Source organism: Aotus nancymaae, unplaced genomic scaffold, assembly GCF_030222135.1.
Source record: "Aotus nancymaae isolate 86718 unplaced genomic scaffold, 86718_ANA_hifiasm-v0.15.2.pri h1tg000041l, whole genome shotgun sequence".
In the NCBI taxonomy this organism is placed as follows: domain Eukaryota; kingdom Metazoa; phylum Chordata; class Mammalia; order Primates; family Aotidae; genus Aotus; species Aotus nancymaae.
This window is the reverse complement of record NW_026988455.1, coordinates 2,878,239-2,905,362: the sequence shown is the minus strand read 5'-3', so window position 1 is coordinate 2,905,362 and position 27,124 is coordinate 2,878,239. Positions and strand designations below refer to the sequence as shown.

General features: G+C 44.8%; 1 protein-coding gene across 2 annotated transcripts in view; it reads left to right on the top strand.

Annotated features, from left to right (window-relative positions):
* MYO1E (myosin IE) overlaps positions 1 to 27,124 on the top strand; it is a 230,215-nt gene that overhangs the window by 180,184 nt on the left and 22,907 nt on the right. For both annotated transcript variants that reach the window (XM_012443130.3, XM_012443129.3), the window contains exons 18-22: positions 2,373 to 2,471; positions 10,859 to 11,003; positions 14,958 to 15,072; positions 15,278 to 15,447; positions 17,773 to 17,918. In XM_012443130.3, the coding sequence (XP_012298553.1) occupies positions 2,373 to 2,471; positions 10,859 to 11,003; positions 14,958 to 15,072; positions 15,278 to 15,447; positions 17,773 to 17,918 (675 nt within the window). The remainder of the gene's footprint in view (positions 1 to 2,372; positions 2,472 to 10,858; positions 11,004 to 14,957; positions 15,073 to 15,277; positions 15,448 to 17,772; positions 17,919 to 27,124) is intronic.

The window sequence follows — 27,124 nt, the reverse complement described above, 5'->3', positions numbered from 1 at the left end:
GATTCAACTCATCCCTCCAGGCCCAGGCGCATCACAGTACTCCCGAGAATTCCCTGCTGGAAAAAATTCATTTCCTTCTGTGTTCTCCTATCCTGGTGTACTTATTGTAGCTGGGAATGGATGAGAATAATAGCAGCTTTACATCTCTCATGCTAGGAACTAAGTGCTTTCCCTAGAAAGTACCCGTCTAGAAATAAAGAATTTATGCAACCATTTCCATTTTTACAGAAGAGGAAACTGAGAGGCACAGAGAAGTTGCAGCATGGCAGGGCCCGTGGCACAGCAGGAACGCAGTGCCAGAGCCTGGCTCTTAACCACTGTGCTGCCTGCCAGGGCCCCAGCGGGAAATCAGAGCAATTGTCTTTTTTTGGTGACCGTAGCATGTTGCAGTAGGGACGTCAGGAAGTATGAGGCTTAATTGGAAGTGGTGGTTTTTGTGAGAGCCTCACTAGGGAGACAGCTGTTGGGAACCTATGTGACATCAGAATGCGGATGCTTCTGATTGCCTTTGCAGCTCAGCGGCTCCAGAAAGGCCCATTTTGCTGAGCGCATTAGCTCCATTAGCACGATCAGCACAGATAACCCCAAATGTACCGAATGGGGAGCACGAGGAGTTACCTCGGTACTGTAGCACAATCGTGACATTCCACCTTCAAAAGAGAGAGACTTTACTTTTTATGTCTAATTTTCCTCAAATACCATGTTTGCAAGTGTCTGTGTTGAGCCCAGGCCCAGTTTGTCTTCCCAGAGTGGATGATCTGAAGCAGGTGTTGAGGCTCTGTCTCTTGGCATCTAGAACACTGTGTTTCCCAGCAAGTGGTGGGTTTTCACAAGGCACATGTCCGTGCTCCACCCTAGACCCAGCAGGCCTACTAAAACAGCACGAGGTGTGAGGCATGGGGCATTTTCTGATATGAAAATCCTCCTGTGTAAGAATATTAACCTAATAGTTCTTTACATCCATTTTTCAAAATACATTGCTAGATTTTTACTATTAAGAAACCAGGACAGTCCAGGCATGGTGGATCACCTGAGGCCAGGAGTTTGAGACCAGCCTGGCCAACATAGCAAAACCCCATTGCTACTAAAAAATACAAAAAACTAGCTGGGCGTGGTACACGCCTGTAGTCACAGCTACCTGAGAGACTGAGGCAGGAGAATCACTTGAACCCACGAGGCAGAGGTTAAGATGAGCCGAGATTGTGCCACTGTACTCCAGCCTGGGTGACAAAGCAAGACTGTCTCCAAAAAAAAAAAGAAAAGAAATCAGGCCAAGGTACAGTGGCTCATGCCTATAATTCCAGCACTTTGGGAGGCCAAAGGAAGCTGATCAATTGAGTTCAGGAGTTTGAGACTAGCATGAACAAAGCTGCAAAACTCTGTCTCCAAAAAATACATAAATTAGCCAGGTGTGGTGGTGCACTCCTATAGTCCCAATTAGTCAGGAGCCTGTAATAGTAGGATCACCTGAGTCTGGGGAGGTTGAGGCTGCAGTGAGCTATCATGTCACTATACTCCAGCCTGGATGACAAAGTGAGGCCCTGTCTCAAAAAAAAAAATTTAAGAAAGAAGAAAACAATTAAAACTATAATTTAGATATATTTTAGACCATTTTTAATGTACACACTGAAAATTAATAGTTTTATATGCTCTTTTGTAACTTGTATTAGAAAAACCTAGAAGTATAGCTTCATTAAATAAGAATCAATATTAAATTTAAGTTCAGTAACAAAACCAGCTCTAGCATCATTTAATTCATAAAAGTTCCTTCCCTTAGCCTTTTGATAAACCAATATTTTTGTTCATACTCTAGGTGATAGGTAGATGGATCTTTGTGTTACTGTTGTTCTTTGAAACAGATATATAATGCCAAATTGCTGTTTTTTTTTTTTTGGAGATGGAGTCTCACTCTGTTGCTAAGGCTGGGGTGCCATGGCACAATCTTGGCTCACTGCAACCTCTGCCTCCCAGGTTCAAGCAATTTCCTGCCTCAGCCTCCCAAGTTGCTGGGACTACAGGCCTGCACCACCACGCCCGGCTAATTTTTGTATTTTTAGCAGAGACAAGGTTTCACCATGTTGACCAGGCTGGTCTTGAACTCCTGACCTCAGTCGATCCGCCTACCTCAGCCTCCCAAAGTGCTGGGATTACAGGCATGAGCCACCACCCCTGGTGTAATTGCTGTATTTTGATATTTTAAAATTAGCATTGTGTCATCTGAGAGGTCAGCTCAGTGTCTGAATACTACAAATTGTAGTCTTTTGAATAAGTTTTCCTACAGCGTGGAACTGGGGACTTGGGGAGTGGCTGGTAAGAACACAGGTGAAAGCATTATCCAGTAATGTCCAGGCCCCATTTTCTCCTTTGCACAGGGTAAAGCATCAAGTCGAATATCTGGGTCTGAAAGAGAACATTCGAGTGAGAAGAGCTGGTTATGCCTATCGGCGCATCTTCCAAAAATTCCTACAGAGGTAATGAACTAGCAACTCTTGCCTTTTTAAAAACAGGTTTATTGAGCTATAATTCAAACTCTGTACAATTCACCCACTTCACATGTTTGTACACATACTGTCAATGGCTTTTAACATTTTCACAGAGTTATGCAACTATCGCCACAGTTAATTTTAGGACATTTTCTTACCTGGAAAAGAAGTCCTGTTTCCTTTTGTTGTCAACCCCCAGTTCTCCCCTTGCCTCTGGCCCCAGTGGGTCATTCTTCTACTTTCTGTCTCTATAGATTTGCCTATGCTGAGTTGGTTTTTTGTTTTGTTTTGTTTTGTTTTTGAGACAGAGTCTTGCTCTTTTGCCCAGGCTGGAGTGCAATGGCGCAATCTCAGCTCACTGCAACCTCCACCTATCAGGCTCAAGCGATTCTGCTGCCTCAGCCTCCCAAGCAGCTGGGATTACAGGCATGTGCCACCATGCCCGGCTAATTTTTGTATTTTTAGTAGAGATGGGATTTCACCACGTTGGCCAGGCTGGTCTCATACTCCTGACCTCATGATCCGCTCACCTTGGCCTCCCAAAGTGCTGGGATTCCAGGCATGAGCCACCACACCCCGCCTGTGCTGGGCTTTTCATAGCAATGGAATCATATGTGTCCTCTGTGACTGGTGTCTGTCACTGAACGTAAGATTCATCCATGTTGTTGCACTTCCGCACTTCCTTCCTCTTAGTTGTGGAATAATATTCCATTGTGTGGATACACCACAGTTTACTTATTCATGCATCAGTTGATAAACATCAGTCGTTTCCACTTCTTGGCATTTAACTTCTAAGAGAAACTGCCTGATTGTTTTCTGAAGCTGCACCATTTTACATTTTATACTCCCAGCCATATTTGAGGCTTCCAATTTATCTAAATCCTTGCCAACATAAGTTATTTTCTGTCCCTCCTAGTGAGTGTGGTGTGGTATCGCATGGTGGTTTTGATTTGCATTTCCCAGATGGCAAATGATAGTGAGCATTTTTTCATGTGCTTATTAGCCATTTGCATTTCCTCTATGGAAAAATGTCTGTTAGGCCCTTTGCCCATTTTTTAATTGGGTGTTTTGTCTTTTTATTACTGCATTGTAATAGCAATTCTTTTTTACCATTATTTATTGTAGAATAAATCAGTAGCCGTAAGGGTTCATCAGGCTTGTCCGTTTAGTGTAACACATAAGTTAAAGAATTCATGATAATTGTGCCACAGGAATGGCGGAGGTTTAACCTGGCTGAACAAATTAACAGTATGAAGACAATTTCAGGAAAAGATTTAACCCACTTGACACCATAAGCTTAAAATATTTAACCTCAAAAATTTTGTACAATCCATGTATAAATTTAAACTTGTTTTTGCATATCCCTCAACATGTGTTTGGCAGGACCGATACTTAAATGGTTCTTATTTTGTGTTGTTTGTAAAAGGATAAAATTTAGTACCCTTAAAATGTTACATCACTCTAACTTCTCTAATGATTCTGTGGCATTCCACTGTGTTTTCTACATCCATTTAATTTCCTTTAAGGAAGAGGGAAACAAAAAAGAAGCCAAATTTAGTGTTGTATTTATTTATTTATTTAGAGACAAGGTCTTGCTCTATTACTCAGACAGGAGTGCAGTGGTACAATCATAACTGACTGTGTCCTTGAACTCCTGCGCTCAAGCCCTTCTCTCCCATCTCAGTCAATGAGTAGCTAATATTATAGGCGTGTATCACCATGCCCAGATCATTTTTTACTTTTTGTAGAGACATGGTCTCACTATGTTGCCCAGGCTGTTCTCAAGTGATCCTCCCACCTCAACCTCCCAAAATGTTGGGATTATCAGCATGAGCCACCATGCCTCATCAAATTTAGTATTTTAATCAGAAACAATTGCGTCTTCCTGATATATTATGCAGGGCTGGATATAATGATTTTTTAAAAATTAGATGGTATATAACAAAGAACCAGTAGACTGAAGGACAGGTTAATTACTATCTTTGGAATCTAGTATTTCATATAACACAGTTTATATTTAGGGCTGTTGTTTCTTGTGCTACGAGATTAGGACAGCTGACTCACCATGTGGAGATTTTTTAAAATAGGGCTAATTGGCTGGGCACCATGGCTCATGCCTGTAATCCCAGCACTTTGGGAGGCTGAGGTGGGCAGATCACTGGAGATCGGGAATTCGAGACCAGCCTGAACAACATGGAGAAATCCCAACTCTACTAAAAATACAAAATTAGCCGGGCATGGTGGTGCATGCCTGTAATCCCAGCTTCTCAGGAGGCTGAGGCAGGAGAATTGCTTGAAGCTGGGAGGCTGAGGTTGTGGTGAGCTGTGATCGTGTCACTGCACTCCAGTCTGGGCAACAAGAGGGAAACTCTGCCTCAGAAAAAAAAAAAAAAAAAAAAAAAGGGCTAATCATTTTGTATAATAAACCCTCATAAACTCAGTCCCCAACATTTGAGTTTCCTAATAATTTTGGAGGTAAATTAGACTAGGAACAAGGTTCACCATCTTTGTTCTCTGAATTAAAGAGGTCAGTACATCTATAGTGTAAGCAGGACTATGTGAAAGAAATAATTTAAGAAGTTGAGAAAATACAGAGCTTTTGCATCACCATAGTACCATCCATTTACTGACAAACAACTGGGATGTTAGTTATGAGACTTCCTTAAAGAGATCGGTAGCACAAGCTTAGAAGAGGGTTTCTCAACCTCAGACACTCACATTTTAGGCTGGAAGATTCTTTGCTGCAGGATCTATCCCGTGTATTGCACGATGTTTAGTAGCCTCCTTGGCTTCCACCCACTAGATGCCAGTAGTGTACCTTTCTCTGAGTTGTGGTATCCAAAAGTGTATTCCAGACATTGACTGATGTTCCCCCTATAGGGCACAGTCAGTTGAGGAATTTCGGCTTAGACCATCATTTTAAAATTTATATTTATTTATTTATTTAGAGACAAGGTCTCTCTTGGTTGCCCAGTGGTCTTAAACTCCTGGGCTTGAGAAGTCCTTCTGCCTTAGCCTCCTAAAGTGCTGGGATTACAGGTGTGAGCTACCATGCCCAGCACAAACATACCCTGTTTTAATTAAGAGTGGCCAGGCATGGTGGCTTACGCTTATAATCCCAGCACTTTGGGAAGCTGAGGCAGGCAGATCACCTGAGGTCAGGAGTTTGAGACGAGCCTGGTGAACTTGGTAAAATCCTATCTCTACTAAAAATACAAATATTAGCCAGGTGTGGTGGCATACACCCGTAATCCCAGCTGCTTGGGAGACTGAGGCATGAGAATCACTTGAACCAAGGAGGCAGAGTTTACAGTGAGTTGAGATGGTGCTGTTGCACTTCAGCCTGGGTGACAGAGTGAAACTCCATCTCAAAAAAAATTCCACATGCAAAGGAAACAATCAACAAAATGAAGAGACAACCCACAGAATGGGAGGAAATGTTTCCAAACTATCCATCTCACAAGGGATTAATAACCAGAATAGAGAAGGAGCTCAAACATCTTTGTGGGGAAAAAAATCTAATAATCCAATCAAAACAGTGAGCAAAAGGTCTCAATAGACATTTCTCAAAAGAAGTCATGCAAATGGCAAACAGGCATATGAAAAAGTGTTCAATATCATTGATCATCAGAGAAATGCAAAATAAAACTACAGTGAGATATTATCTCACCCCAGTTAAAATGGCTTTTACCCAAAAGACAGGCAGTAACAAGGATGTGGTAAAAGGGAACCATCGTACACTGTTGGTGGGAATGTAAAATAGTGTAACTATGGCTGGGCAGATGGCTCACGCCTGCAATCCCAGCACTTTGGGAGGCCAAGGCAGGCGGATCATGAGGTCAAGAGATTGAGACCATCCTGGCCAACATGGTGAAACCTTGTCTCTATTAAAAACACAAAAATTAGCTTGTCATGGTGGTGTGCGCCTATAGTCCCAGCTACTTGGGAGGCTGAAGCAGTAGAATCGCTTAAACCCAGAAGGCAGAGGTTGTAGTTAGCCAAGATCACGCCGCTGTGCTCCAGCCTGGCAACAGAGCAAGACTCAGTCTCAAAAAAAAAAAAAAAAAAAAAAAAAAATTGGTATAATGACTATGGGAAACAGTTTGGACATTCCTTAAAAAACTAGATATAGAGCTACCATATGATCCAGCAATCCCACTCCTAGGTACAGATCTGAAAGAAAGGAAATCAGGATATCAAATAGATATCTTCACTCCCATGTCTATGGCAACACAATTCACAATAGACAAAATTTGGAAGCAACCCACATTTATGAACAGACAAGTAGATAAAGAAAATGTGATACAGGCTGGGTGCAGTGACACACACCTGTAATCCCAACCCTTTTGGAGGCCAAGACAGGTGGATCACTTGAGATCAGGAGTCCGAGATCAGCCTGGCCAACATGTTGAAACCCTATCTTTACTAAAAATGCAAAAATTACCCTGGTATGGTGGCCCATGCCTGTAATCCCAGTTACCCGGGAGGCTGAGGCGGGAGGATTGCTTGAACCCGGCTGCAGTGAGCCAAGATTGTCCCACTATACTACAGCCTGGTGACGGAGCAAGACCGTTTCAGAACAAAAAAGAATAAAAGAAAATGTGATACACATACACAGTGGATGCTCTGCAGGTACTTGAACCATCTCATAACTTTATTTTCTCCAAAGGTGAGAGGAAAGTCTTTGTTCATAAAGTTTCTTTCTAGGTGTCCACAGAAAGGCTGCAAATGAGAAACAGAAAGTAAAAGCCTGAAGGGAAGGGATATATTAATACCCAGCACAACTATCCACATATGCCTGTATTATTCACCCTCTCTAGAAAGGAAGATCACAGGCCTAAACAGAGCCATGGCTCAGAGACTACTCAGAGCATAGTGTTGTCCTAGGAAATATTCTGTGTGTTCAGTGTGTGTTCATTTCCTCTCTGGAAAATCCTTTATGTTTATCAAAACTATTCCTCTTGACTGAATATTGGAAAGCAAAAATCAAAAGATGCCTTAATACCCTCACAGGTGGGTCCCATGCTCTTGTAAGTCCTGTGCTATTTGAAGCAGTAATAGGAAGAACCCTTGTACACTATCTTCCCACTACAATTTTTATACCTTTAGAAAGTGTCAAAAAACTGTTAAAAATAGCAGCCATGTTACATCTTGGAAAATATCTTTAAGTTATCCAGAAAACACCTCTCTGAGCTAGGCAATGTGTGTTTCTTTCTGTGGTTGTCAGAAATAAGCCCAAATATGGATTGTGATGCTTAGGAAGAAGAATGTAGTAGAAACATAACAGATTTGCAAAGTTTAACTTGTAGGATGATTTATGCTTCCTCACAAGCATGCTTCCTCTCACCTTCACCTAGCCTCTCAGAATGTGGGGATGATAAAGGAATGCCTTGTCAGCAAAGGCTTTCTGCGTCAATGGCAAGAGAAAAGGAAGAATAGGAAGCCCAGGAAAGCACAAAGTGGTAAAGCGCTTCCTCCTGGCTGCCAGGATTGTGTCCTCAGAGGTCAGAAACATCCTTAATCTCAAGTGCAAACAGCTGGGAGTCCCTGGGGCCTGAGCTGCATTTCCTTTGAGAAGGAAACATTGGATCAGTGGTCCAAGAGAGAACAAGAGCGGGGAAGAGAATTCCAGGCAGAAACAGCAGCCAGCACAGAGGCCTTGAGAGGACATATTAGCATATTTGAGTCTTAAACTGAAAATCTGTGAAGAAAGGAATGTTAGCTATTTTCACCATCTGTCCAAAATTATCACAGGCATCAATTAGGCAGGGGCACCATTGCCCTGTGCAGCCTGCTCCCACGAGTATATCCTAGGGAAAGACGTTGGACTGGGTGCACTTGGTAGGAGAACATTGTGCTAAGTTTATGCCCTGGTCTCCAGTGGAATACCAAAGGATGGGCCGAGGATGTATCAGGCTTCATGAAAGCAAAGGAAGCCCCAGGCAATTCCAATGTATTGCCAAGACCCTCATTACTGGAGGTGTTGTCAGGATGAGGGAGAGAAAGTCTCTGCAAGGTTCATTACAGTTAAAAAAAAAAAAAGAGAGAGAAACACAGCATTAATTTTGTAGGGAAAAATGTGAATTGCTATAAAGACTTATTTCCAGTTGCATGATAAAAATACTTTAGTTTATAATTGTAGGTTAGATCAAGCCAGGCAAAATTGTGCTCTTAGAAGCTTGTCACCGTGGAAGTCTAGTCTTCTCCTTCTCACTCCTACCCTCCATGAACTTCCTGCCTCACCCAGTTAGATTCCCAGCACCTTCCTCATTTTCACTAACTCTCCCAATCACATCTAGAAAGGTTCTGCTATTAGTCATTTATTTGTGGCTTAATTTGTTTTAATTAACATCATTATACCGTATACAAAACTTATTCCTACTAATGTGTGAGTTCCACTAGGCATTTTCGTCTTTAAGCTTTCGATCTCTAATTAGGGAATAGGAGGATTTTCCTCCCAGGAAGTTTATGATATTGTCAGGCAAGATGCAGACATTTGAGAGGAGCAGAGAAGGCTCCTAAAATCACCGTAGTCCCAACCAGCCGGCTCTGTGGGACCCCTGGATCCTGAATGAGGGCCACTGATGGTTCCCTTCTCCCTCTGTTGTCATAAATTAGTCTAATCCTGATAGTAGTTTCTGGGGACAAAGGAGGGCCCTGGCTTCACTCAAGGCCTGGGGGCCTGTTTCCTGGGCCCTGAATATGTGGGCACATGGGCCACGCCCTCCAACTTCACATCCACATTCCCGTGATTATTCTGTCTGTACTTGGCATCCTATGATGTGCTTGTCTCTGCTTTATTATGTCAGCCTCTGACATAATAGTCATGGTTCTAACATAGGCATGTATGTTAGATATTTCATCTTTTTTTTTTTTTTTTTTTTTTGAGACAGAGTTTCGCTCTTGTTACTCAGGCTAGAGTGCAATGGCATGATCTCGGCTCACCGCAACCTCCGCCTCCTGGGTTCAGGCAATTCTCCTCCCTCAGCCTCCTGAGTAGCTGGGATTACAGACACGCGCCACCATGCCCAGCTAATTTTATATTTTTAGTAGAGACGGGGTTTTACCATGTTGACCAGGGTGGTCTCAATCTCTTGACCTCGTGATCCACCCGCCTCGGCCTCCCAAAGTGCTGGGATTACAGGCGTGAGCCACCGCGCCCGGCCAGATATTTCATCTTTAAAAGAAATATCTAAAGATGAACCAGTCCATGGCTTTTTTGCAGTGCCATAATGAAAGAGACAGACAGGGATTCAAACCCATCTCTGACACTTACTAGCTAAGTAGCTTTGGGCAAGTCAATTATGCCTGTGTCTCCTACTCTGCAAAATGAAAAACCAACCTAGTCAGGTTGCTATAGGAATAAGAGGAGATCCTACATGAAAAGCTGCAATCACAGCACCAGATGCAGAGAGAGTACCCTCCACATTAGCCAGGAATGTTCATTATGATTGTTGTGTGCCAGGCATGGTTTAAGGCTCTGGATATACATGAGTGAACCCCACCGACGTGGCATGTGGTCTCCTGGAGCTCTCACCTTCATGCGGGAGGCATATATTAACCAAATAAACACCAATAGGAATATAACTACAAATGAGAGTACATGCTCTGAAGGAAGAATGTTGCTTGCTATGACAGAAACTAACAATGGAGCAGTTTTTGATTTTCAGTCCAAGAAGGGCTGTCTGGGAGTGTCACTGAAGGTGAGACACCCACGTGGGAGCCAGCAAGTGATGAGTTTGGGGAGCAGCACCCCAAAAGAGGGAAGAGCAGGGACAGAGGCTCCGAGGAAGGAAAGGGCATGGTGGGCATGAAGAATAGGCCATTCTCCAAGAAATGCAGCAAGCCACAGTGAGAGTGAAGAGGCGAGGCTGGAGAGCAGCCAAGGACCAGATCCCAAGGGCCTCGTCACCCAGATGCAGAATTTCAAAGGTGAAAGTTGATACACAGTTGTCATAATAGCTGCTTAGCAGGAGCTTTATAAAACTCTTTGCATTAATTGTTAAATGCCCTGAAGAAATCAGGGGAGATTTCTTATTGAGACAAGACCATTTGATTTTGCCTGAAGAGCATTCCTGGTGACCTTCCACGATGTTATTTTTAGACAGTGGTAGAAAGAGTACGCAGCTTTTCACCAGGGTGTTAACATGGGAATGCTGGAAGAGGGAAGGAGTGGGAGGCAGCTCCAGAGCAGGCATCCCAGACTCGGGATTTTTGCAGTCATCATGGTCCACCCCTTTCAGCAGCCGGTAGATGGATGATCAGTAACTGCAGCACTGGGCACCTTCGGAGCAGAGCTCTTGCTGCCTTGCCTGTGTAGGAAAGAGGCGCAGTCCTGCCAGAGTCTGATCCTCTTCTCCCCATTGTGCCCACAGGTATGCCATTCTGACCAAAGCCACCTGGCCCTCTTGGCAAGGAGACGAGAAGCAAGGCGTCCTGCATCTGCTGCAGTCAGTCAACATGGACAGCGACCAGTTCCAGCTGGGGAGGAGTAAAGTGTTCATCAAAGCCCCCGAGTCTGTGAGTGCTTGGCTGCCGCTCCACTCTCTTCCCTCCCGCAGGGCCCCACCAGTCCTGCCCCACCCATCAGCTGGCTTCTTTTTCTCATTCTTTGCTTCATGCCATCACTGTTGTCTCCTCAAAGAAGCCTTCCCTTCCTCCCCAGTCTAAGTGGGTCCTTCGCTGGACACCTGCTCTCCATAGCCCATCACTGCCCCATTCATTTCCTGCAGAGCAGTCAGCAGGTAGGAAAAGGGGCATCGGAGAGTGGCAGCTTCCTCACTCACTGTCTCGCTCCTCCCTAGCTGCTACACTCCTTCAGGGCAGGGACTCTTTGTTCCATGTGTCTTTATATGCCCCAAAGCGTCATGTAGAAAATGCTCAATAGGGCCAGGTGTCGTGGCTCACACCTGTAGTTCCAGCACTTTGGGAGGCCAAGGCAGGCAGAGCACCTGAGGTTGAGACTTCAAGACCAACCTAACCAACATGGTGAAACCTCATCTGTATTGAAAATAGAAAAGAAAATGCTCAGTAGTTACTTAGTCTCTAAGAGTGTCTCAGCTCAAGAGGGACTTCTGTGTCCCACCCAAGGTTAGTTGACACCAAGTCAGTTACACACAGACTCAGGATTCCTCCTGGAAGGTGCAGCAGAGTGCCACGTGGGAATTCCCAGGATTGTTCCTAGAAGGCTGTTGGGGAGGCCTAGAAAGGACTATGAGGGGGAAAATAGGTGGAGGAGAAATCTCTGGTTTACAGCACACAATACTTAACAGTAAGGCATTCATAATACACATTTACAGGTCACAAACTGATCAGACCTCTACAGCTTCATTTAGAGACACTTCTTTCTTTCCTGATGAGGGTGTGGTCAGTGAGCCCCATGAATGTCCACAGGAAGTTCTGTTCAGTTCTTCTGCCCAGTTCGCTCTAGGGCTGTGGAATAAAGACCTTTATTCCTTTTTAAGCTGGAGAAACTGCTGGACCCGAGGTTCAGCAGCATCATTTCTCGAGGCTCCCGTAACGATCACAAGACCCCATTTCAAGAGTCAGTGATGAACTTGGCAGAAATCAGTCATCAGACCAAGGGGAAATCATATGGGAACTCACAGTGAAAAGGGAAGCATCTGACTCCGGGCAGATCCCAGTCCTGCAGTGAGTTCTCTTCTCTAAGGTGGGCCCCACAGCCACTGTTCTCCGTGCCTCAGAGGATCAGCCCGAGGTTCAGGAATGATAATGGCCATAACTGAATGGCTTTGTGAAACATCAAAATTATTAAATAAATAAGTGACACACAGAGATGGAACCTATTTATGAAACATTTGTGGTAGCATTTTTCCACTTTAAGTTATTTGTAGCGTCACAAGAATTTCGTTTCCAAATATAAAGTGAAAATGTTGTGTCATTCGCCATTAAGCAACCCACAGAACAGTTCCTGTTCTTTCTAAAATGGGATGAGGTGATTTATCGGCACGATGCAGAACTCCTTGTTTCATACCCACTTTTGCTTTTCAACTAGCGAGATTTTCATACATAATTAAAACAGCCTCAATATTTGGAAAACTTTTTTTTTCTGATTCAGTTGCGTTGGAGGGGTTTATATTTCACAATCGAGATTTATTTTTGGCTGTCCTTTTCCTTGCCTTACACTTAGTTGTGTTGTTACCATTACTTGACTCTCCTTCCCCCCATCTTTGACACAAGCACTCACACATGCACGCCCTCACCTCTGCACTCTCCCCTGCCCTAAATGCATCCATCCACATCTAGCCCTGACATGCAAATACTTTCATAAAGGTTGGTTTTTAAAATCTGGCTAGGCACAGTGGCTCGTGCCTGTAATCTCAACACTTTGGGAGGCTGAGATGGGAGGATGATGACTTAAGGCCAGGAGTTCAAGACTAGGCAACTCAGCTAGACACCGTCTCTACAAAAAAAAAAATTAGCTGGGTGTGGAGGCTGAGGTGGGAGGATTGCTTGAGGCCAGAGTTCAAGGTTACAGTGAGCCATGATTGTACCACTGCAGTCCAGCCTGGGCAACAGATCAAGAAAGACACTTTCTCTTAAAAAAGAAGAAAGAGGCTTTCTCTTAAAAAAGAAGAAAGACAAAAGAAAAACTACCGTGTGGTTTTACCTTCATAGCAAATGTGCTGCATATACAAAATTACCCATCTGCTTTAAGAACCCACATCAGACACCACAGCGTTTGTTTTTGTTTTGTGTTACATGTATCTGTGTGTTTTGGCTTTTCTGTGTCAAGGTTGTTTTGTGGTTTGTTGTTGTTGTTGTTGTTGTTTGGTATGCTTTTTACTCTCTCCTCATCTATGTTATCAGGGTTTTTTCTTGAACCTCCCTAATTCTAACCCCCTGGGATTTTCAAAAGAAATGTAAAACCCAACGAATCTTGGAGATGGTCTCTAGGAAGTTGGGAATTGTTTGCCTCTTCTTCCTTTCTCTGAGTCACAAGTGTGTTCTCTGTGATATTCCCAAAATAGTTCTGGGAAAGAAGAAGGAAACAAGACTTACTCAGAAACCCAACACACCAGATAAGAAACATCAGTAGATATTCTTACAACAGGCAACTGCAGGGCTCAGATTTTAAACATTCTGCCCAGTTGCTAATCCATGTATTCTATCTGGGGGTTAGAAATCTGTCCTTATGCCTGTTATATATGGCACTGAAGCCTGGGGAATGACACGGCCCCTCCCCTGGTGTTTGGAGTTTGGGGTGTTGTTTCTGCAGAGGCGGAACTGTGAGAAGGACAGAAGTTGAATGGCAGGAGAGCATAGGTCTGGCTCCCGAGCACACACCCAGAGAAAGAGAGACAACAAATCAAATCCAGCTGCCTTCACACCACTTTGGCTTGTTTACTTCTGGAACATTTTTGCAATGACTATTCATCATCTTTACTTTGGTTTTTTATTGGTTGATTTTATTTTTTTCCTAGAGAGTCATGTAAGCCACTCTCAAGGTAGATGAGAGAGTTTCCTACCATTTTACAAGTTGATCAAATGCGGATTTACAGACAAAGATTTGCATGTCAAAATGAGGAGGAGCCTGGCAGAGCCTGAAAGACCTAGGTTCACTTTCTAGCCCACCCAGTCTTAGTTCCAATGTTCTCGTCTGTAAAATGGAGATGATAGAGTATGCGGCTCATATAGCTGTGGAGGTGTTGAATGAAACTGCACGGAAATCATCCAGGGTGACTTCTGCCCCATAGCGGGCACTCGGCTCACTACAGCTTTTGGCTGTCACCTTCATTATTCCAAAGCCTGCTTGTGGTGCAGCCATCAGCATTCATTGTTAAACTGGCCTGACTCTCATGACCTGCTGGAGGCTGATGTGGCCCCTGAACAGCCCCAGCCCTTCTCAGCAAATCCAAGTCCTAACTAGCACACTTCAAGTCCAGCACCAATCATTGTGGTTATTATCCTCTGCTCCGCTACTCCTTAGTGAGTCCTGAGACAGGAAGTCTATACTTTCTTGGAACTGAAAGTAGGGCAGCCCTCCCTCCACAGCAGCACAAGCCCTGCTCTTGCAGAAACTGGAAAATTCTGTTTAAAGGCTGCATGCTGAATTGCCGCACCAAACAACAGCAGCAGCCTCCACCCACTCGCCTGATCTGGCTTCCTAATAATATCCTCTTTGGATCAAGGTGGGGAATAAGTGGACAGGCGTTGAATCACTCATTTGATTCTCACAGAGACTGTACAAGGCAGGGCGAGGTCCAACTGAATACACTCAGATTCTGCTGTTTCTCATTGTTTTCCACTAAAAGAGAAAAGGTATAGGTCATTCTATAGTGAGAATAAAGAACATGCCACAGTAAGCATTCCACTACTTGTTCTTGAGTCAGAGAAGCTGCTTCCCGTGCGTGTCATTGTCTAAACTGAGTGTCCCCTGGGATAACAAGAAAAGTGTTGTTCAGGTGTTGGGGTTTCGGGCTTGGCTCACATTTGTCTTCTCTCCATTCACAGCTATTTCTTTTAGAAGAGATGAGAGAGAGAAAGTATGATGGATACGCTCGAGTGATACAGAAATCATGGAGGAAATTCATAGCCCGCAAGAAATACGTTCAAATGAGAGAAGAAGGTATTTTAGCAATTCTGTCTCATTCATTTTAACAAATCTGAAGAGTAAGTTTGAACTTAAGTTCTAAGTTCCATTTTATGTTGCGTATAATGTCACTCTAAAAATCTGGTATCATTTAGAGTTTCTTTGTATATTTCCACACTATTTTCCTCCTTTTTCTTACTGACACGTCCTTCGTCCATCTTCACCCTCTTGGGAATTGTAGCCTCAGACCTCCTACTGAACAAGAAGGAGAGAAGGAGAAACAGTATTAACAGGAACTTTATAGGGGATTATATTGGGATGGAGGAGCACCCAGAACTCCAGCAGTTCGTGGGCAAGAGGGAGAAGATTGACTTTGCAGACACCGTCACCAAGTATGACAGGAGGTTCAAGGTACGTGCTGACTGCCCACCCTGACAGCTCCAGATTCCTTTTTTTTGTTGTTTAATAACTTGTTATTTTGCTTTTGTTGTTACCAAAACAGAACATGTTCATTGTAGAAAAAAATTTTTTTTTTTTTTTTGAGATGGAGTTTCACTCTTGTTACCCAGGCTGGAGTGCAATGGCGCGATCTCGGCTCACCACAGCCTCCGCCTCCTGGGTTCAGGCAATTCTCCTGCCTCAGCCTCCTGAGTAGCTGGGATTACAGGCACGCGCCACCATGCCCAGCTAATTTTTTGTATTTTTAGTAGAAACGGGGTTTCACCATGTTGACCAGGATGGTCTCGATCTCTTGACCTCATGATCCACCCGCCTCGGCCTCCCAAAGTGCTGGGATTACAGGCGTCAGCCAGCGCGCCCAGCCATTGTAGAAAATTTTAGAAAAAAATACAGATAAACCAAAAGAGAAACAGCACCTATGCCCAGAAACAGTCACTGTTAACATTCTGTGCTTATCCATATCTTTCACAACGTTTTTATGAAAACATACATTTGCATTTAGTTTTACAAAAAATGAGATATATGTTGCATGCTGTTTTATGTCCTGAGGGTTTTTTTTGTTTGTTTTTTAAATGCCAGGGAGAATTTTCCATAGTAGTACATTTAGCAATGTAAATTATTTTACATGGCTGCATAGTATTCCATTTGACAGATGTTTGACTGTTTTTAACCAATTTCTGATGAATCAATTTTTAGTGAGTTTCTTTCTCTTTGTTACTATCATAACTTCAGTGAGCATCTTTTCACACATCTTTGTGTATTTGTCTCCTAATATTTTTAGAAGAAATTGATAGGAGTGAAATCGTTGAATCAAAAGATTCAGAATATCAAGTAATATTGCAGAGTATCCTCACCCATTTTCCCAGAATGACTGATAAGTAAGGCTTTTCTAGCCACAAGAGGAATGACTGATTTTTCACCTCCTCCCTTAGATAACTTTTAATGAAGTCTTGGCCCTAATAGAGAAATCTGAAGCTTCAGAAGCTCATGGACCCATTAAGAGCTTTCTGGTTTTTGGCGGGGGTTGGGAGATGAGGAGAAAAACTGAATGACGTAAACAATGGAAGCATGCTGTTTTGCTAAAACCAAACCATTCCTGGCAACCTGCACATGGCGCCAGCTGCTGGGATGGCAGCTCTAGATGCACACATGGGTGCTTAGCTCTCACAGCGGCACGCGTTACAAAGTGGTTACCAGCATATTCCCAAGGAGATTTATATGACGTTATTGAGAATTATCCAAATGAAAATAGAGCAGTATCTTAAAAAGAAAATTTTATAGACTCCCAGGCTGGGTGCAGTGGCTCACGCCTATAAGCCCAGCACTTTGTGAGGCCGAGGCAGGCAGATCATGAGGTCAGGAGTTTGAGACCAGTCTGACCAACATGGAGAAACCCCGTCTCTATTAAAAATACAAAAGTTGCTGGGCATGGTGGTACATGCCTATAATCCCAGCTACTTGGGAGGCTGAGGCAGTAGAATCGCTTGAACCCAGGAGGTGGAGGCTGCAGTGAGCTGAGATCACATCACTGCACTCCAGCCTGGACAACAGGGCGAGACTCCGTCTCAAAAAAAAAAAAAAAGGAAAATCTATGGAGTCCCCAAAAAATATATGCAGATGCTGCCCCCTGTTTAGAAACATGCTGTAGCACATGATGGGTAAGCTCACCACCGGTGTTGGTGACTTTCACTTTATACCTGCTGTCACATCAGGTGACTCCATATGAGTTTGCCAATTTTTAAGTCAAAAAGAGTCAAATGTTAGCATTTTTATATATGTTATCCTAATAATCACAAACAATGCCCTCTTTCACTGTCATGGCGCCTGGTCAGGTGATGAATGGAACAGCCATCACAATGGTAGTGAAGATTGACTGTCCAAAGCAGCTTCCCACCATCCTGGTAACGACAGTCCACGTGTCAATGGTTATCATCACATTGACCACCATGTCTGCCCCCTTTTTTTTTTTTTTTTTGAGATGGAGTCTTAGTCTGTTGCCCAGTGGCATGACCTTGGCTCACCGCAACCTCCACCTCCCAGGTTCAAGTGATTCTCCTGCCTCAGCCTCCCAAATAGCTAGGATTACAGGCACCCACCACCATGCCCAGCTAATTTTTGCATTTTCAGTAGAGATGGGATTTCACCATGTTGGTCAGGCTGATCTCGAACTCCTGACCTCAGGTGATCCACCTGCCTCGGCCTCCCAAAGTGCTGAGATTACAGGTGTGAACCACCGTGCCTGGCCTGTCCACCTTCTTAAAGCTCCTCTCCTTACAGGGTGTAAAGCGAGACCTGCTTCTTACCCCAAAGTGCTTGTACTTAATCGGACGAGAAAAAGTCAAACAGGGCCCAGACAAGGGCCTGGTGAAAGAAGTCCTGAAGCGGAAAATCGAGATGGAACGGATCTTGTCTGTGTCCCTCAGGTGAGTGGTGGAGGTATAGAGGGAGGACTGACTGCCCATCTCGCCTCAGCATCACCGTCTGCTATTCCAGACAGCCAGGAGGAAGGCCGGGCTGGGCTCCCCTGCTCTCAAAATCATGATGAAGAGAATAGAATTTCCCTTCTTTCCAAAGGGAAGACTTCCTAGTCTCAGGGAGTGTTGATATGACAGGAAGAAGGTACCAAGAAAAAGTTGCCTGTGGACAGCTCCTCTAATCAAGGGAGACCCAGATCTATTGTAACCATAACATGTTAGAAATGAACTTGGTATATGGAACACCTCAGAGAATAATTTCTCTTGTTATAGTGGAGCCAAGAGTTCGGAGCCCTCTCCCCCAGCCCACCTCACTCAGTTTGGAAGCCTCACCCATTTCCCCACGCAGACAGTGCTAGAAGGGAAGTTTCTTTGGAACTTCCTTAGAGAGTGCAAGTTGGTCTCCATTCTCTAGAGCTCTGGAGTCATCATGAGATGCTCTCTTCGCTCCAGGTTCTCAGGCAGTGGGGAGTGGTGTTTGCTGCTGCGAGGCCTCAGGCAGCACCCTGGCTTCCTTTTGGCAAAGGGGCTCCTTTGTCGGTTGTCAGAGTATTTCCTCTGTCAGTGGAACCTAGCCTAGGACCTAGTCTAGTCCCATGCTGAGAAGTCCTTCCATGCTAAGAACTCCTAGACTAGGAGTCCCCCCAGAGTCCTCCCATGCTCAGAACTCCTAGACTAGGAGTCCCCCCAGAGTCCTCCCATGCTCAGAACTCCAAGACTAAGAGTCCCCCCAGAGTCCTCCCATGCTCAGAACTCCTAGACTAGGAGTCCCCCCAGAGTCCTCCCATGCTCAGAACTCCTAGACCAGGAGTCCTCCCAGAGTCCTCCCATGCTCAGAACTCCTAGACCAGGAGTCCCCCCAGAGTCCTCCCATGCTCAGAACTCCTAGACCAGGAGTCCCCCCAGAGTCCTCCCATGCTCAGAACTCCTAGACCAGGAGTCCCCCCAGAGTCCTCCCATGCTCAGAACTCCTAGACCAGGAGTCCCCCCAAAGTCCTCCCATGCTCAGAACTCCTAGACCAGGAGTCCCCCCAAAGTCCTCCCATGCTCAGAACTCCTAGACCAGGAGTCCCCCCAAAGTCCTCCCATGCTAAGAACTCCTAGACTAAGTTCCACTGATAGCGGAAGTCCTCAAAATCCATGAACACTACTAATGGAAGAAAGACCTCCTTTGGGCCTTTGCGTTAAAGTAGAGATGTTCAGCTCTCACGTGAACATGGAACTGGGACACCTCCCAAGCTCTTAGTCCACACAGAAGACAAAACAGCTGTGCTCAGGGCGAAGCAGGGGTTTTATGCACTCAGGCGTCTGACCTACCAAGCTGGAAATCCTAGCTCCAGTCTGATAATCCAAAGCAGATTTCCAGCTGAGTCCATTCTTGCCTGTGTCTCTGTGGTTTCTGATTCTATCTGTTCCTAATTTCCCTGGATAAAGGGCCAGGCGGTGCAGTGAAGTTAAGTGTTTAAAACGTGCCAACTCAGGATGTGGTAAAGTTGTTCATCAGGTGAGTCCACAGTCGCCTTTTGCAGCCCCCGCTCAGGCAGGTCTCAAGGCCACTGGTTTTTTGGGTTTGGTTTGGTTTTGGTTATTTTGACACGGAGTTTCACTCTTGTTACCCAGGCTGGAGTGCAATGGCGCAATCTCTGCTCGCTGCAACCTCCACCTCCCAGGGTCAAGCAATTCTCCTGCCTCAGCCTCCTGAGGAGCTGGGACTACAGACAAGCGCCACCATGCCCAGCTAATTTTTTGTATTTTTAGTAGAGATGGGGTTTCACCATGTTAACCAGGCTGGTCTCAAGCTCCTGACCTCAGGTGATCCTCCGCCTTGGCCTCCCAAAGTGCTGGGATTACTGGCGTGAGCCACCGCACCCGGCCCGTTGGTTTGTTTTTTTTATTTTTTTGAGAGACAGGGTTTCACCATCTTGGCCAAGCTGGTCCTGAACTTCTGACCTAGTGATCTACCCGCCTCGGCCTCCGAAAGTGCTGGGATTACAGGCGTGAGCCACCGCACCCGGCCCCCAGTGGGTTTGTTTTTGTTTTTGTTTTTAAAAAAGCTCTAGGTATTGACTGGTTTTCGGATGGTCTTCCTGAACATTCCGCTCACTGGCTGGGTCCCAACCTGAGCGGGGAAGTGCCTGCTGGCCACACTCTTCCTGGCTAGCCGGGCCCTGAGGCTGCCCTGGGAACCCAACAGGAAGCTCCTTCTTTGTCATTGCATGGGGAACTGCCATGGCTGGACTAAGCCAGGTTGGCCAAAACCTGCTTGGCAGGCACTGTAGGTGAAAGTCAGGAATTTACAGCTCTAGGGCATGTGTAGTTGCCGTGCTGAGAGTGACTATCGTTCTTTCTGTGTTATTGCCGAGGTCTGTTTCAGTCCCTCAGACCCCTGGTGGAGTGCTCATGACTGGGACCATAAGTCATCCTAATTGAGCTACATTTGTGTGGGATTTTTGTTTTGTTTTTTGAGACAGAACCTTGCTCTGTTGCCCAGGCTGGAGTGCAGTGGTGCAGTATCGGCTCACTGCACCCTCTGCCTCTCAGGTTCAAGTGATTCTCCTGCCTCAGGCTCCTAAGTAGCTGGGATGACAGGTGTGTGCCACCATACCTGCCTAATTTTTATATATTTAGTAGAGACGGGGTTTCGCCATGTTGGCCAGACTGGTCTCGAACTCCTGACCTCAAGCAATCCACCTGGTTCAGCCTCCCCAAGTGCTGTGATTACAGCGTGAGCCACCACACCCAGCCTTGAGTTAAACTTGCATCAAGCACTTTGCCACTTACTGTCTCACTGATAATTCCTTGAGGGGGTTGTCAGACAGGGACTTAGGGAACTGTTCACACTCAGATTTCTCCTTTTATTGTTTTTGGTTTTTGTCTTCTCTTACAGCCTCTGGAGATGTAATGTCTCCTGGTAACACCAGCTGCTTTTTCTTCTTCCTCTTTGGTATTCATCACCTGGATGGTTGCTTTCTTGTGGCTTTTCCTTTTTAAAGGATGTAGTAAAATGAGGTACTTAGCCTCAAAGTTTCTCTGAGTCTAAGGGAAAAAGAAGTGTGAGTCATTTGAACTTGTGATGTCTGCGTATTGCAGTCACTGAAGCTCACACTTGCCAAGATGAATAATAGTGTTCCCTCATTTCTTTATACTTGAGTTAGGCCAGTAATCAGAACCAGGAAAGCAACCAGAGGGTGATATGTGTGCAGAGTCGAACCCAGAGTGGAAATTAGTTCTGGTACCAGACTACTGAACGTGCATGTGTGTTCTCAAAATACTTCAGTACTGGCACAGAGAAAGATTTTAACAGTTGTCTTGTACTTCAGGAAAAAAGCCGCAACATCTGTATGTGTTTTTAAGATGTAGTAAATGAGGTACTTAGCATAAAAGTTTCTGAGATTGACCAGTTGACTATTGGCTGGAATGATAGCACCATATGGCCTCCTAGTTACGGTTTATCAAGTATCCCATAAGCTTGATCTTAGCCCATCTCTAACTCTCATAACTAATGGCAATGCACAGCGGGCCTCAGCTCCGTATTCACACCATCCATTTAGTAACAATTATGAGACAAGAAGGGAAATGTGAGCATGACTAAATATTTGGTGTGAAGATTTATTGTTTATTTCTGTAGGTGAGATAATGGTTTTGTGATTAATTTTATATAGAGACTTTATCTTAGAATGATATATACTGAGACGTTTGAGGATAAAATAAAGGCTCAGCACAGTAGCCCATGCCTGTAATCCCAGCACTTCAGGAGACCAAGGCAGGAGGATCACTTGATCCCAGGATATTTGGGACCCACCTAGGCAACATAGTAAGACTCCATCTCTACAAAAAATGTAAAAATTAGCCAGGAGTGGTGGTATGTGCCCGTGGTCCTGGCCACTCAGGGAGCTGAGGTGGGAGGATTGCTTGAGCCCAAGAGGTCAAGGCTGCAGTGAGTTATGATCACAGCACTGCACTCCAGCCTGGGCAACAGAGTGAAACCCTGTCTCAAATTAAAAAAATAGCCTATTTTTTACTTTGGTTTGAAATAACCTGGAAGTTACTTTAAAGTGGAAGCAAGGAGAGTGAGATTGTAGATCACTGTGATTACCCGTGGACTGACTGAAATCTGCTGACATGTGGTGGTTCGTTCTATACTACTATTTTTTTTTTTTTTTTTTTTTTAGACAGGTCTCACTTTGCCACCCTGGCCAGAGTGCAATGGTGCAATCTCGGCTTACTGCAGCCTTGACTTCCAGGTTCAAGTGATCCTCCCGTTTCAGCCTTCCAAGTAGCTACAAGCATGCTCCACCACTCCCGGCTAACTTTTGTATTATTTGTAAAGAGAGGGTTTTGCCATGTTACCCAGGCTGGTCTCCAACTCCTGGGCTCATGGGATCCGCCCGCGTCAGCCTCCCAAAGTGCTAGGATTATAGGCATGAGCCACCACACCCAGCACTACTATCCTGGTTTTTTACAGTTTAGAATTTTCCATAACAAAATGTTTTTCTAATTCTCCAGTAGACATTAAATTTTTAGAAGTTTTTATCTTTTCTAAGCATACTGATAATGTCTTGTTGAATTATGGTTAAAATTTTTTTTGAAGTTTTCATTTACAAGAAAAAATAGGATCACAACAGGTAGAAATAGGGCCAGTAGGTCAGAGAGATACTTAGACTAGAGTTTGTCAAAGAGACTCCAGGATAATTTGATCAGGAAAAATCCTTATTTAAATAAAAATTAGGCTGGATGTGGTGGCTCACACCTGTAATGCCAGCACTTTGGGAAGCCAAGGGAGGCAGATCACTTGAGGTTACAAGTTCAAGACCAGCTTGGCTAACGTGGGGAAACCCCCTCTCTACTAAAAATACAAAAAAATTAGCTGGGCACAGTGGTGCGCACCTCCACTTCCAGCTACTTAGGAGGCTGAGGCAGGAGGATCTCTTAAGACAGGAGGCGGAGGTTGCAGTGAGCCGAGATCACACCACTGCACTCCAGCGTAGGCAACAGAGCGAGACTCTGTCTGTCTCAAATAAACATACATTAAAGTGAAACACTGATGCCACATTTCTGCCTTCATTGGAGACTTGGGAAGAATGTCAGGAGGTAACACGCCAATACAGAGTTGAGACAGGATTTCTGAGGCTTGTGGTGGCCGCTGGCAGAAGGCCATGCATGGGTTTTTGAAGAATCCTCCCAGAGCTGCTGCTTGTTCAAGTCCTGACCTGGCCCCCCTCTTATTTGAAAAACTCAGTTTCAGGAAGGGTGACCCCAGGGGTAATGGACCATGTTCTTAGCTTTGCTATCGTAGGTATTGAGTTCTGTGCCATGGACGCTCTTACTTGGGGCTCTCTGATGAGGCTTCTCATGTTTCTTCTCATCCGGTAGCTGACCACCAGAAGGATGAGACCACAAGTTGTGTGGCTGCCTATCTGGGTCAATAGATTTTCCAGTACTTATCTCCAACTGGAAAAACAACCCATAAGAGAGTGTTTTAGACAGAGGCTGCAGCTCTCTGTCCACAACATTCTTGCCCAGAATGTTTCATTGTCTAAATCCCCGAAACTTTCAGGCAGTAAAAACAGCCCACTTCACTCACTGCCTGTTCCGCTGACCTGAAGCATTACTGACATCTTGACTTGCTGTGGCCTGTAAGCATCGGGAACCTGGAAGTTGTCAACATCATGAGATTGAGCACCTACCTGGTGCTGAGCCCTGGTGCTCAAAGGTGAATGAGGCACAGTCACTGCCTCAGGAAGCTCCTCTCATTCAGGAGGAGGGAACAGACAGCTGAGTAAACGTGTGCCTTACTACAAGTGTTCCCAGTGTGATTGAAAGGATGCTCCTCAGACAGAGAAGAGGAGAGAGGGTCTTTGCACCTGCGGGTCAGGGGAAGCTTCTTGAGTTGGACACATCAGTGCTGAAGCCTGCACCTGCGTCCTGGCTTTCTCAGAGAAGAAGGTTCTGAAACTGGTGCCACTGGTTTCTCTGAGTGGTAGAATTCTGGGCAAGGTTTATTTTCTCCTTGATTCACCTCCGTATCTTCCAGTTTACTAAAAGCAGCATCTATTTCATCATCAGGAAAGACTTATAAAAGCTTAAATAGAGGCAAGGCTATCCTTGGAAATTGCCTTTTCAGCTTTTTTTTTTTTTTTAAACTCCTTTAGGACTTTCCTTGGTGTTTTGCAACTAACATTTCTGTGAAGAAGATGTATCGGTTAAGAGTAAAACAAGATTTTCTAGTGTTGTCAGCATTACAACAGTAAGCCACAAAGACGGAGGACTAAAAAACAAGGGCAGATCCAAACCGGAGACTAGGAAGAGATCTTTCAACACAGGGTACAGCGTCAAACATCTGTAAGGAATTGCAGCCTGAGCATAGGAATAAGTCAGGGGTGAAGTCCAAAGATAAGTCTGACATTTTAGAATAAATAAACAAAAGCTTTGTTTTCAGGTCCAGGAGCATGGGCTGAGGGAGAGTAGAACGAGCTGAAACCCTGGCCCGGATGAAGATGGTTTGACTAGTTCCAATGCCTGGATCACGGAAGGGAGGGGATTTTGGATTTGATGGATAAAGTCAAAGTGTCCAAACACATCTCTTCTCATTTCCAGATTCATGCTGATAATCGACCTTGAAGTTTGGGCCTGCTTGCTTTTTTTGTTGATAGTAATGAAACTGCTAACAAATCTAAGCACATTAAACCACTCAAGGTGACTTGGGTTGAGCTCATTTAGCCCTGTTGAATAATTACCATCCTGCCAAAGTTCAGCCAGGCAACCAGGCATGGCCAGACATGCCAAAGAGAGCTTTGAGCAAGCAACCAAAACAGGATCATTCCTCACCCCAAAGGCCAAAAGGTGGAGCTTCTTGTTTCACTCTGGTCTGTTGCATGCACTCTACCTAATTCAGCCGTGTTCTTACACCTGGGCTAGGGTGCTAGGAGGCTTAGACTTTATTAATTCAAAATGACGTGGAAGAGCTCTTTTGAGCAGCTTTTCACAAGTGCTTTTTGGAGTTTTCAATTGCTGGCTGTGCCTTTAAAGGAAGGAGGAGGTGTTTGTCCCCAGGACTGTAGAACTGGCATGTTGGCCCTGAATTGCCTTTGCATGTGCTGTGGAGTGAAGGCGATGAAAACTGTGTGTTGTTTAAACCACTGGTTGTCAGGGTTTATCCTTGATCCCATCTATCACAGGAGTGGGAAGGAGCATGGCTGTGATGTGGGGGTGTCTGAAAACAAACATCTGCGGTATTGATAATGACTGAGCGCTCCACCCAAGTGGCCATTATTTGTCCAAAAAACACTGTAAAGTATTCTGACTTCACATCCAAGAGAAACTCTTTGGCTGCTCTTCAGTAAGCTGGCCGTGAAAGGGCCGAGCTCCTCCCCCGGACGCTGGCCTCTCGCTTCCAGTGAACTCCATTCACCCCCACAACCCCACCGTGGTTTGTGCATGCTGCCATTCTCCGCCTTTCCATCCCGTTATGCTGTGGTCCTTCCTTCAACCTCTTTTTCTCCTGTGGATTACCAAGCTCCGCTCCTGTAGGAGGATTGAAAGTGGGTAATTTGTAAACCATAAGAATTTACTTTTTACAGTTCTAGAGAGCGGGAATTCCAAGATCAAGGTGCAGGCAGATGTGGTGTCGAGTGAGGGCCCACTCTCTTTGTCACAGATGGTGTACATGGGAGAAGGACAGAAAGGTCAAACCACTCCTCATGACTCTTCTATAAGGTCACTAATCCCATCCATGAGGACCTCTTCCTTATAACTTAATCACCTCCTGAAGGCCACACTTCTTAATGTTAGCACATTGGTGAATAAGTTTCAGCATCAGACCAAGGTAGAGGCTATGGCTACACCTACTGGCTCCATCAGCTCCAGGTCACTAGCTCCCTCTCTCAGCCCAGAGAGAAGGTTCCTGACAAGCCTGGGATAGTCCACCAAGATTCTCTGCCCAAGGGAACCCTTCTTGGGAGAAGGGCCCGTCCCCTACCTTGACCTATGAATGGGGCTGAACAGGGGTACCACAGGAGTTTCCTTTTAAATGGGTCAGATTTTACATGGAAGGAGGATCCTGGGTCTTGAAGGCTGTCTACAGCTCAGTCCTCCATGTGGTCCCCTTGCCTCATCATCTGACTTTGTCACAGCCCCAGTAATCCCACTGGTGTGGTGACACCAGGAGCTCTGAGAGCAAAGAGGAGCTCCTGAGCGATGCTGCAGGGCTGTGGGTATTGAAAGAACCACGTCTGTGGCACTTGGAGAGACTACAATGTTACCATGGTCGATTCATTGAAGCAGGTTTGCCTAATTTGTGTCCAGTGTCTGGGAAGATGCTTGCAATCCCTAATGAAATGTCATTCTTCCAAGGTTTGTCTTCGGTATTTGGCAGTGGTACTTGGATATGCTCAACTTATATATTATAGCCTCTGGTGTGGTGGGCCCAATCATCTGAGTGATCAGTCTAACAGCTAGAGAATACAAATTCTCAATTACATACATGTTGTCACTTTCCACCAAGCCTAGCCAGGCCTGAAGATGGAACTGTGTCTCATCAACCTCCCCGACCACCAAGCATTTCCTTAGAGCTGGGTCTACCTCAGTGTCTCTCTGCCATCCCCCTGTAGTTCCTAACACCTGCTCCCCTCAAGGCATAAATTCCTCCACAATCACACCCTGTCCAAACACGCAGTTCCCGCAAAGGGTGTGCTTTCCTTGTCCGACAAAATTCATTAGCTTGAAGGGATGATTTTTGCTTGTTAGCTGTTTGTCCATCTGGCCTTTGCATCTCTGAACTTGGATGTGTCTGTACGTTCTAGTAGCACCTGGCTTACAGTGTCTGCAGAGCACTGTTTGCCAGAAGGTTCTTAATAAGTACCTTGACGTCCAGAACGTTGACTTCCCTCTTGATAACAGAGGTTATAATTCTTCAACTTCAAATTTATTACAATAGCTACAACCATATCATAAATTATACTAAGTTGGAACTTAAATGTAGAGTTATTCCTTTTCAGCCACATTCTATTAATAACTTTCTGGATTTTTATGATCTTAAAAACACAAGTTGGATTTTAAAATGGATTTTTAAAAAAATACAAACTAAATTGTCCTTAAGATCCTGATTTTTAAAATCATGCGGAAGAAAAACTTTGATTATGCTTTTGTCAGGCTAT